The sequence below is a fragment of the Ovis aries genome, chromosome 3, assembly GCF_016772045.2.
Source record: "Ovis aries strain OAR_USU_Benz2616 breed Rambouillet chromosome 3, ARS-UI_Ramb_v3.0, whole genome shotgun sequence".
Taxonomy (NCBI): Eukaryota; Metazoa; Chordata; class Mammalia; order Artiodactyla; family Bovidae; genus Ovis; species Ovis aries.
In genome coordinates, this window is record NC_056056.1 from 58,082,852 (window position 1) to 58,094,971 (window position 12,120).

General features: G+C 42.2%; 1 protein-coding gene across 10 annotated transcripts in view; it reads right to left on the reverse strand.

Moving 5' to 3' along the window:
- Positions 1-12,120, reverse strand: part of IMMT (inner membrane mitochondrial protein) — a 38,970-nt gene extending 26,850 nt beyond the window's left edge. For 8 of the 10 annotated variants that reach the window (XM_060412106.1, XM_060412105.1, XM_042246060.2 and 5 more), the window contains exon 1: positions 11,888-12,054. In XM_060412106.1, the coding sequence (XP_060268089.1) occupies positions 11,888-11,932 (45 nt within the window). In that variant the 5' untranslated portion in view covers positions 11,933-12,054. Of the gene's footprint in view, positions 1-11,887 lie in introns of all 10 variants that reach the window. The other 2 variants (XM_060412108.1, XM_060412107.1) reach the window with 1 other exon arrangement.

Consider the following 12,120-nt stretch of genomic DNA (forward strand, 5'->3'; position numbering starts at 1 on the left):
CAGTTACAAGAACCTAGAAGGTTTTTAGGGTAGGGAAGTAAATCCTTTTACTACAACACAAACTTCTTAAAATTTTATTTTACTTTCATAAACCAACTTACCATGAAACATATTTACAGGTCCTTAAAAACAGTTGACACGTCCTGCACCCCAAGACTCATATAAAATTAAAGATTTCAAAAAAAAGGGACTATGAAACCACTTTCCCCTCCTCCCCCACTGCCTGCACCATGCAGCTTGCGGGATCTTAGTTTCCTGACCAAGGACTGAATCTGGGCTCCTGGCAATGGAAGCATGGAGTCCTAACCACTGGACCACCAGGGAATTCTCCAGACCACTTTCTTTTTTTAATTGAAGTATAGTTGATGTGGGCTTCCCTGGTGGTTCAGTGGTAAAGAATCCATCAGTCAATACAGGAGACATAGGTTCAGTTCCTGGGAGAAGGAAACGGCAACCTACTCCAGCATTCTTGCCTGGGAAATCCCATGGACAGAGGAGACTGATGGGCTACAGTCCATGGGGTAGCAAAAGAATCAGACACAGCTTAGTTACTAAATAACAACTACATAGTTGAGATACAATATTATGTTTCTCGTTTACAAAACAGTGTTCACAAATTTTTAAAGGTTATATTTCATTCATAGTTATTATAAAATATTGGCTATATTCCCTGTGTTGTACAATATACCGTTGTAGCTTATTATTTTACACACAGAAGTTTCTACCTCTTAGTCCCCTACCCTTATCATACCTCTCCTGGTTCTCTCTTTCCACTGGTAACCCACTAGCTTGCTCTCTTTATCTGTGAGTCTGCTTCTTTTTATTGTAAGCAACTAAGAGTCGCTCGGTCATGCCCAACTCTTTGCGACCCCACAGACTGCAGCCCACCATCTCTCTGTCCATGAGATTTTCCAGGCAAGGATACTGGAGTAGGTTGCCATTTCCTTCTCCAGGGGATCTTCCCAACCCAGGGATCAAACCCGGGCCTCCTGCACTGTAGGCAGATTCTTTACCGACTGAGCTACAAGGGAAGCTGTAGCTTTTTTCTGGAGAGAAAAGGAGGATGCAATTGAGAAGGTTCACACAGGGCTTCTAAGAGTAATGCTGCAATTTTTAAAAACATGTACACAAGTGTCCTGTTGTTCATGTAAGCGATATCATATAGTACTTGTCTTTGATTTATTTCACTTAGCACACTCTGATTATAAAATAATCCTTGCATGATTTTACTCTCATGGTTTCATTTTTTTACGTTTAAATCTTTAAATCCAGTATAAAGTATATGGTATAGATTAACTACTTTTTCCTAAATGTCTATTCAGTTATCCCTAAATCACAAACTGAATAATTCATTTCTTCCAACAATTTGAAATGCCACCTTAAAATATACTCTATTTCTTGATGCATTTAGATTTCCTAATTTGTTCCACTGTTCCACCCTATTCACACACTTCTATTAATAGACAAATACCACAATGTTTTAAAGACTGCATCTTACAATTAGGTTTTAACCTGGTAGAGCTAGTCCTCTTTTCTAGTACTATTTTTTTTTTCAGAATTTTTCTGATTCTCTTGCTTTTGTTGTTTTGAAAGCTGAGCTTTCAATTAAACAACTATAACAACTGTAATATGCACCCTGATTTAAGAAGAGATTAATGTAAAAAAAATTTACCTTTTATGACCAAAAAATAGTAGCAGTTTCATATCTCTATGCCAAAAAAAAATAAAATAACTGACTGTATCCTGACTCAAATTAGTAGGTATTTTAAATCTGAAATAGTGGCTCATGATTTTAAAAACTGTCTACCTGCATAGTCTATAATAAATTTTATATTCCAAATAAAGCTTTAAAAGTCAGGAAATTGAAGCTTTTTACAGTTTTATCATATAAGTATGAGTCCCTAGATATAAAGTTTAATCTTGCCTATTAAATATACTTAGACACCTATATCTTCTAAGTCTCTTAATCCTCAAATCTTTTACTCTATAGATGTTTCCTCCAGTCATTATTGGAAGAATCTGCTTGTTCGGTCTGCAGAGTTTTCCACAGACTGGTTCTGTTCAAGGTGCAACTTAAAACGTGCCAGTCCTCTGTGTTTCCTGCAACCTGGAGCAGAAACTGGGCACCTGACCAGACTCAGGCTTACTCTCTTTGGCGAGACTTTACATGTGGTGTCTTCTTTCACTGTGGAGGCACACAACGCCTGCCTGTCTCTCTTTCTGTAATGTATTCAACTGTGCTGATCTACAATGTCTAGATCCATTAATTTATTGGAAGTTGCCAAAAGTGGACTGCGATTCTACTTTTCATTTATAATTTGACATATTTAATAAAGAGATGCTTACCCTCGTCTACAATTTACTCAGCAGTACAGTTTATGGAGGAAAGGAAGGATAAATGGTTGATTCTTTTTATCCTTTTATCCAGTCATCCTCTGATGACAAACAATTGCAGGGTTTTTTGGTTTTCATTTATTGTGACAGATTGTATTTTCCCAAACTTGCCACATTTCACATGCTTTTCTAGAACCTTGCCACCTCCCCACAACCCTGTAAGCTTATACGATCCCAAGAACCTCCTAATGTAACCTCCTTAGAAATGAAAGATAAATATTTACTATTATTTCTTGTATGTATATATGCATATGCTAAGTCACTTCAGTTGTGTCTGACTCTTTGTGACTCCACGGACTACAGCTCACCAGGCTCCTCTGTTCGTGGGATTTTCTAGTCAAGAATACTGGAGTGGGTTGTCATGCCCTCCTCCAGGGGATCTTCCCAACCCAGGGATCAAACCCACATCTCTTACCATCTCCTACACTGGCAGATGAGCTCTACCACTAGCGCCACCTGGGAACCATGTGCTAATCTTATCTGTATAATAATAAATACAATTTACTGTAAAAGAACAAATAATGTTATGGTTAATTAATACCACTAGGTTTGGGGTGATCTGTCATACAGCTATAACCAACCATATGCTTGCACCTGGAAATGGGGTGCTACTATAAAACATAAAACATGTGGTAATGACTTTGGGATGGAACTGGGGGGTGGAACTGAAAGTTGGAAGGGCCTTGAGGAGACTGTCAGCAGAAGCCTAATGATCTTCACGGAAGCTGTTTTGGTGAGGGCTTAAGAAAAGCGTGAAAAATATTTTGGGAACCTGGAGGAAAAAGGAATCTTTGTACGTAGTGGTAGAAGTTTATCAAAACTCTCACGATGGTAAGATGTGGAAAACAGAAAATTAGGCACTGCTGTACATAATGAAGGGGCTTCCCAGGTGGCACTAGTGGTAAAGAATCCGCCTGCCAATGCCAAGAGGTGCTGGAGACAGGAGTTTGATCCCTGGGTTGGGAAGATCCCCTGGAGGAGGGCATGGCAACCCACTCCAGTATTCTTGCCTAGAGAATCTCATGGACAGAGGAGCCTGGCAGGCTACAGTTCATGGAGAAGCAAAGAGTCAGGCATGACTGAAGCGACTTAGTGCACACTGTCTAATGAACTGATGGATTTAGCTAGACAGAGTACCAGGCAGAATGTTCACAAGCGCCAAGTGGTTCCTTTCAGCAGAGTAAAAAGGATAGAGTCAAGCTTCTAAAACATAAATCAAAAAAACTGTTTAGCTTGCAAGCAAAATTTGAAGAAAATATAAAAGACCCAGTACTTGGTGGGTTAAAAAATGAGACTGTTTCTCATTCTCAGCCTCTCCAGTTAGCACAGATCCTTTAAGACCTCAGAAAGATCTCAGGAGGTGTTCCTCATAGAACTTTTTACACTGAGAAAAGGCTCGCTAAGGACAACCTTAAGAGTATGCAACCCATATTCCTTTCATTAAACAACAGGACTGCTGAGAATCTTAAGGGGTTTCAGACCACAGCAGCCTCACAGGGAGCCTAAAATGGAGAACAGCTTATCCTGGTCAGATTTACAGGTATGGCTTTTGTCTAATGGAGGAAACCCCAGAAAGACCCATAAGAAACCTACAAAGTCATTAAGATGAAAAACAGGCCAGCCTGGATCAAAGGGGAAAGACTTTGTACAAAATGAATTGAAGTTTTTGGACTCCAGAACGTCTACAGACAGACATTAGTCTGAGAAAATGATTCAGCTGCCAACAGGCTACGTTTCTAGAATAGGAAGGATAATTTAAGGAGTGAAACCTGAAGCCCAGAGGGTAGAACCAAGAGTTAAGGAGAAACATTCCTAAGCAGAGGGACTAAGTCCTAATTAAGCACGCAGCAACTCATGCCAGATAGATCTGACATTTGTTATGAACAGTGACTGCTGTGTGTCTTTTTTTTCCTGCCTTTTCGGATGGGAGTGTCACACTATATTGTACATAGGACACATGGGGAACAGATAACTTGTCTCTTTAGTTCACAGGTCTTTAGACTGAAAGGAAAAGCACTTAAGGAACTGCACCCAAGGGATCACAACCAAGATGTTTTGTGTGCAAAGGGAACTGATTTGATGACAGGATCCTGGTCTGTTAGTCTAAGTCTGATGCTGTGATGGGATGAGGTTCTGGAGGATTCTAAGGAAGGTTGTGAATACATCTGCATGTGGGAGGGATGCGAGCTGCTGTGGCTACAGGACAGACCATATTATCCAAAACTGACTACAGTAGTACTTCCTATCAGTTCTTCCAGCAACTCGCTATCCTCCGTCAAACTGAGATCTATGCACCATTCCCCGGAACCAGGACAGGCCTAAGTTATCAATTTACTAATAAGGGCAGTGAAAGTGAAACCAGGAGGACATAAAGGGAACACAGCTTCTGCCTGGCTCTGCCTCTTATGACACTTGCTCTTGGAACCCAGCCTGCAAAGAGTGAGGAAGCCCAGACATGTAAAATCCCACATGTAGGTGTTCCGGCCAACAGCATCAGCTGAGGTCTCAGCTGCAGCCAGTATCAACTGCCAGACATGGGAGTGAGGAAGCCTTTGAGATGACTCTAGCCCTAGCCACTCACTGCCTGACTACAGCCTCACAAGGGATGCTGACCAAACTGGCCACCTGAGGCCAGCAAACCCCCAGAACTGAGTGAGGCAATAAATCTTTTACCCCAAGATCAAGGTGTCTCATGTAGTTACCACAAACCAAAACAGGATCTTTACCAACTCACAGATTTAAATACTTTTGATGGACTTAAACCAGCTGCAATTATCATCTGTTTGAAAATTCAAATTGTCCCAATTTTGGCCAATGGATACTACTTCAAGTTTATTATGTGTTATATTACTTTAATATTACACACACACACACATCTATTTATCTGTCTTTAGATATCTACCTGGAGGGCTTCCCAGGTGACGCTAATAATAAAGAACCTGCCTACCAATGCAGGAGGGCTTCCCTTGTAGCTCAGTTGGTCAAGAATGTGCCTGCAACACAGGAGACCCAGGTTTGATCCCTGGCTTGGGAAGATCCCCTGGAGAAGGAAATGGAAACCCACTGCGGTATTCTTGCCTGGAGGATCCCATAGACAGAGAAGCCTGGCAGGCTACAGTCATGGGGTGGCAAGAGTCAGACGTGACTTAGTGACTAAACCACCACCAATGCAGGAGATGTCAGGGACGTGTGTTGGATGCCTGGGTCAGAAAGATCCCCTGGAGGAGGGCACAACAACCCACTCCAGTATTCTTGCCTGGAGAATCCCGTAGACAGAGTAGCCTGCTAGGCTACAGTCCATAAGGTCACAAAGAGTTGGACATGATTGAGCATGCATGCACACACTTCATGTATCAGTTCATTTCCAACTTCCTGGTGCTTTTTCTCTGCACGATAAAATTCACTTGTAAAAGTCACCATTCAGAGTGCACATGTCAGTGCCATTTAGTACATCCACAATGCTATACAACCCTCAGCACTATTTAGTTCCAGAACAGTTTCATCACTCCAAAAATAAATTCCTGTACCACCAGGTCTCCCGACATTCCATTCCCCTAGCTCCTGGCAGCAATTATCTACCTTCTGGCTCTACAGAGCCTGTTCTGGACTTTTTGTATAAATGGAATAATGCAATATGTTGCCTTCTGTGGCTTGTTTTTAAGGGTCATCTATGTTGTCACATGTATCACGTATGTAACTCGTACTTAATTTCTTTCTGTGAAATTAGTTTGAAGTAGTTCAAACTGAATGAACTAGTCTGTTGTATAGATATACCATATTTTGTTTATCTAGATATCAGCTGAACATCTGAATTGTCTCTATCTTTTGCTATAAACATTCACCTACACGTTTTTGTTTGAATACCTGTTTTCAGTTGTTTGGGGTGGAACCGCAGGGTCATATGGTAATTCTACATTTAACTCTGCACCATTTTACATTCCCACAGTGAAGTATGAGGGTTCCAATTTCTCCATATCCTCAATTATTATTTTCTGTTTTTATCAGAACCATCCTGTTGGCTACAAAGTGGCTATTTCACTGTGGTTTTGATTTACATTTCCTTAATGTCAAAGGATTTTGAGCTCTTTTCTAGTGCTTGTTGGCCATTTATACATCTTCCCTGGATAAATGTCTAGTTAAGTCCTTAGCCCATTTTTTATTTGGGTTGTCTCCTTGTTCCTAAGTTGTAGGAGATCTTTACATATTACGGATACTAGATTTTCATCAGTTATATGATTTGAAAATATTCCCTCCTATTCTTTTCATTCTTGTGTCACTTGATGCAAAAAATTTTTTAATTTTGTGAAATCAAATTTATCTTGTGTCTTTTGGTGTCCTGTGTTGAGAAACCACTGCCAAATCCAAGGTCTACCTCCAAAATTCTTTCTTAAGCACCAGACTAAACTCTTTCTTTATTCATACAAACTAAATATCCTAACTTTAACACAAAAGATACTGGACACCTCTTAATTCTGGAATACCTTTTATTAATAATAAACAACAATATAGAAAAGACATTACTGATTCAAAACAATTTGCCTTGACATATAACTTTGTAATAAATGTTGTAAGGTCAACGCTGCTGCTTCCAACCTATAAAAATATGATTTTAGCAAACAAACCAAACCAAAGGAGAGATAAAACACAATTTTCATGTGATGTTTTGGTACAGACCACTAATTACTTAGCCTTGCCAAACTAAAGTGAACATAGAAAAGGAAACCACAATCCTGGAAACAGAGACTGTAATACAAGGACCCTCATATAAACCCTATCTGGAGATTGCAGGTTTCCTTTCTAGACTAGGGGGTAGCTGTAACTGATATTTTTGAACTCTGTCATAAGAATTCCTCCCACACAAACAAAAGACATCCAGACATTAATGGCCAGTTCTACATTTGAAATACAGATTAATATGCAACAACTTTTTCTATAGTTAACTAAAAATACTTGATAGGAATCATGGATTAAGGTTAAAAATATACCACACATAAAAATACAGTAAATTTGATATGAAAGCAGTATTATTTCTCAGTAAATTCATATTCTAGATCTAGGAGAAAAAGGGCTCTTCAGTTATGATAAAGAAATGGCAGATATTCATCAGTATGGCAGAAGCAGGAAGGTGACATTTCCCTAGTTTTCTCTGCATCTATGTGTGGATATACATTACCTATATATTCTCAATCCTGTACTCTAAGTCACAATGTAAAATGTATTTCAAAATGGTTTGAAAACAACTGATCTAGAGAAATAAAAATGAAGAATAAAAAAAAGATTCTAATATCTGTAGAAGTAAACAGGCTGCATCATGTATTAAACTACTTTCTACCATGTACACCTCGCTACCTACATCTATCACTGAGCAACAGTGTTTTATTATCCTAGTGAAAAGAAAGAATTCTAAAAGATGATAGCTAAAAATATCCACACACAAGTTCAGTCTTAAACTAGCCCTGCTGTCAAACTTGACCTTAGTTAAATAAATTAGCTTAGTCAATCCTCAAGAATAATAATGTCTCCTTCTCTTTTAAGATCAATGCATATGCAGTGAAGACTCCCAAATTTATAGTCTGGGAGAGCGTCAGGCTAGACTGAAAGCCTGGGTCCTCCAAACCCCATGTCCACCTCAAAAAAGGTTGGGCCTGGCCATGCAGTCCTGGGACTAAGAGAAGATGGATGGTGTCAGGTCTGGCAAGTGAGGAAGAATCAGCTCTGAAGCTCATTTCTGGGAAAGAAAGAGCAATTCATTCCTGCTGAATACCCACATGGATGACTAAGTCCAAACACTGAGAATCAGTTAGATGTCAGCTGAGGTGGTTAATTTTATATGTCAAAATAGATGGTTTTAGACGAGATCAACATTTAAATCAGTGAACTATGAATAAAGTGGGTTGCCTTCCACAATGTGGGTGGGCCTCATCCAACCAACTGAAGGCTTGAACAGAACAAAAAGACCAGCCTGACCAAGCAAGAGGCAATTCTCTAGCAGACTGCCTTCAACCAAAACTGCACCATCAGCTTTCCTGGGTCTCTGGCTTGCCAGCCTTCAGACTGAAAATGTACCATCTTCTGGGTATGTGCATATCAAGCCCACCAGCCTCCATCACAGATGTTGGGCTTGACAGCCTCCACAACTGCATGGATCAAATCTTTATAATAAGTCTATCTATATACACATCCTATCAGTTCTGTTTCTCTTTGTGTGTTAGTCATTCACTTGTGCCTGACTCTCTGTGACCCCATGGACTGTAGCCCACCATCTCTTCTGTCCATGGAATTTTCCAGGCAAGAATACTAGAGTGGGTTGCCAATACCTTCTCCAGTGGATCTCCCCAACCCAAGTATTGGACCCAGGTCTCCAGTACAGCAGGCAGATTCTTTACTATCTGAGCGAAGTTTCTCTAGAGAAGTTCTAAAACCTATGGAGGTTTAAGGGAGGTCACATCAATACAGTGGCTGACTTGATTTTTCTGGGCTCCAAAAATCACTGCAGATGGTGCAGCCATGAAATTAAAAGACGCTTACTCCTTGCAAGGAAAGTTATGACCAACCTAGACAGCATATTAAAAAGCAGAGACATTACTTTGTCAACAAAGGTCCATCTAGTCAAGGCTATGGTATTTCCAGTGGTCATGTATGGATGTGAGAGTTGGACTATAAAGGAAGCTGAGCACCAAAGAACTGATGCTTTTGAACTGTGGTGTTGGAAAAGACTCTTGAGAGTCCCTTGGACTGCAAGGAGACCCAACCAGTCCATCTTAAAGGAGATCAGTCCTGGGTGTTCTGATGTTGAAGGACTGATGTTGAAGTTGAAACTCCAATACTTTGGCCACCTGATGCAAAGAGCTGACTCATTGGAAAAGACCCTGATGCTGGGAAAGATTGAAGGCAGGAGAAGGGGACGACAGAGGATGAGATGGTTGGATGGCATCACCGACTCAATGGACAACGGTTTGGGTGGACTCCGGGAATTGGTAATGGACAGGGAGGCCTGGCATGCTGCAGTGGTTCATGGGGTCGCAAAGAGTCAGACACGACTAAGCAACTGAACTGAACTGAACATCCTCTTATGGAAATTAAGAAAAATTCACAGAACACATTAATCTTTCATTCAAACATGTCACACTTGTGACATGTTCATTTACTGAGTATCTATTAGGAGCTAGGGACTATTATGAGTACTGATATAAATACAGTCCCTTTGAGGAGCTTCCATTTGAATGTGGAAAATACATAATTAATACACAGTATGTCAGGAAGTATAAAAGCTAAAAGTAAAACCAAGTAGGGTAAGGGTAGGTTCCAGAGTGATGCAAAGGAGAGAGTGATCAGAGGTGTCTTAGGGAAGGCCTCTCTAAAAGAAAAGTAATATCTAAGAAAATATCTGAATGGAGTGAGCTAAGCAAAGATGTGTGGGAGGACTTCAGGGCAAACAGCAAATGAAAAGGCAATCAGAAGAACAGAATGAGGCAGAGTAAAAAAAAAAAAGATATGCAAAGAGCCAGATCATGAGGAGCCCTGTGGATAGGTAATGAGTTTAGACTTTATTGTGATACGATGGGATGTCACTGGAGGGCATGGCATGGTCCAGTCCATGTGCTTTTTTAAAGGCCTTTGTTAACAACAAGGTAAAGAACTGACCCTAGGGTAGACTGAGGAGACAGTTCAGTGACAATCATGCTGTAACCTTTGGGCAGAATAAGGAAGAGTGGGCCTGAAAGGAGGGCCCCAAAGATACACCTCTACAGTTTTGCCCTGAAAGATTGCTCCGCTTCCTTCATACTCCCAGGCCCACTTGGCTTTTGGTAGCCCAGATTCTAAGATGCCTCCCATGATCTCTGTCCCCAGTGGTTAAGCCCATGATTAGACCTGTACAGGCAAAAGGGATTTTACAGATATAAGGGGGTTTCTAATCAGTTGACCTGATTTATCAAAAGGGATTTATCCAGGTGGGTTTGCCCTAATCACATAAGCCTTTTAAACCTAGGTCTGGAAATCAGAAACAGGGAAGAGATATTAAAGTCTGAGAGACAAGCTCATGGTAGCCTGCAAGAAAGTAAACATCTATGTTATAAACTGCTTCTGAGAATCTTGTGGCAAAGAATTTCAGGCTGCCCCCAGGTAGGTGAGGTGGGAGCTAGCAAGAAAACAGGGACTTCAGCCCTACAGCTGCAGGGACTGAATCCTGCTAACGAACTGAAGGAGCTTAGAAGAGGACCCTGAGCTCAAAAGAGAACCACAGCAGGGACACACTTTGCACCCCTGTATGACAGCAAGCAGATAACGGTAACCATTCACCTCTAGAAACAATAAGGTAATAAATGGGTGCTGTTTGAGGCTGCTCCATCTGTGCTACCTGAAATGTACACACAGCAACAGAAAACTAATACACACTCCACTTTCCTACAGAAGAGCCTGCTTCTCTCACCCTGGAAACGAAAGGGGAGATGGAAGATAAGCAAACTTGGAGGAAATGAAAAAAATTGACTTTTCTAACCCACTGAGGCCAGGGACTTTGCTCAATTGCTCGAGTCACAGAACCTGTTTTGTAAATTCCACATTTTGCCAAAATACAAATTCTCTTTCAATTGTGAGCAATGGAAGTAGGTTTACTATTTTAAATTTCAGTAAATTACTTTGATGTGTGTGCTTAGTCGGTCAGTCCTGTCCGACTCTTTGCGACCCCATGGACTGTAGCCTGCCAGGCTTCTCTGTCCATGACAGTCTGCAGGCAATACTGGGGTGGATTGCCATTTCCTTCTCCAAAATTACTATGATAATTATGCAGAAATAAAGGTAACTACTTGGACGTCTGCCAAAGTTGTCCTAGCACCTAGAGACAGAGATCCTCAGGCTAATCTCAGAAACGTGCACAAGGTCAGGGGCTTAACCTTCCTCGAGTTCTAGAAGCTCGAGCTCTTACTCTGTTTTTGTTCAGAGTAAGAATAGCTCAAGAGGCGTTCTCAGCTACTTAAAGAAAGGCAGTCCTTCCTGGATAATTACAACCTTGACCCCTAAAACGCGGTCTCTAGCAGTCCAGGCACCTCCTTAAGGTGCAACAAGCCAAGAATATGCGCGTCCCTCTGGGAACTGTAGTTTCCCCCCCGTCGACCTTCAACCACTGGATCCGCGAAACCTCTCACGCGCCCAACCGGCGACCCGGGCGCCAGCAGCCTCGATTGGTCCTAGACTGAGGCAGCGAGGGGCTGATTGGATGGCACGTCCCCAAGGCCGTGCCTCCCGTCCTACACCCGCCTCCCCGCCACCTTCTCTTCTCCACGCCCCATCCCGCTTCAGCAATAACCCTCCAGTCATTCCCGTCCACCGAACTCCCGAATTAACTGCCTCACGGGCCCACCCAGGACTCTCGCGATAAGGGCGGTCCGGAGACACGCCTCTGTCCTGGGGCCTAGGCAAAGCCAATGCCTCCCTTATTTTCCGCTGGTCAGTTCACCCACCATGCGCTGTCTCCCGGCGCCCCCGTCCTCACCTGGGCGGTGGATGTCACGCCGGATAACTGACAGGCTCGCAGCATCTCTACTAGGCTGACGCCGCTGCGGGTGTAACTGGGAGCTAGGGCGGCGGCGCGTGTAGGGGACACGGTGCGTCCGTGCGTGCCTGCGTCCGTGCCGCCTCTCCGCGCCGGGCGTACCGGAAGGGCAGCAAACGCCACTGCGCATGCGCAGGCCCGTCTTGCTCCTGTCCCGGCCATTTGAAGAGGGT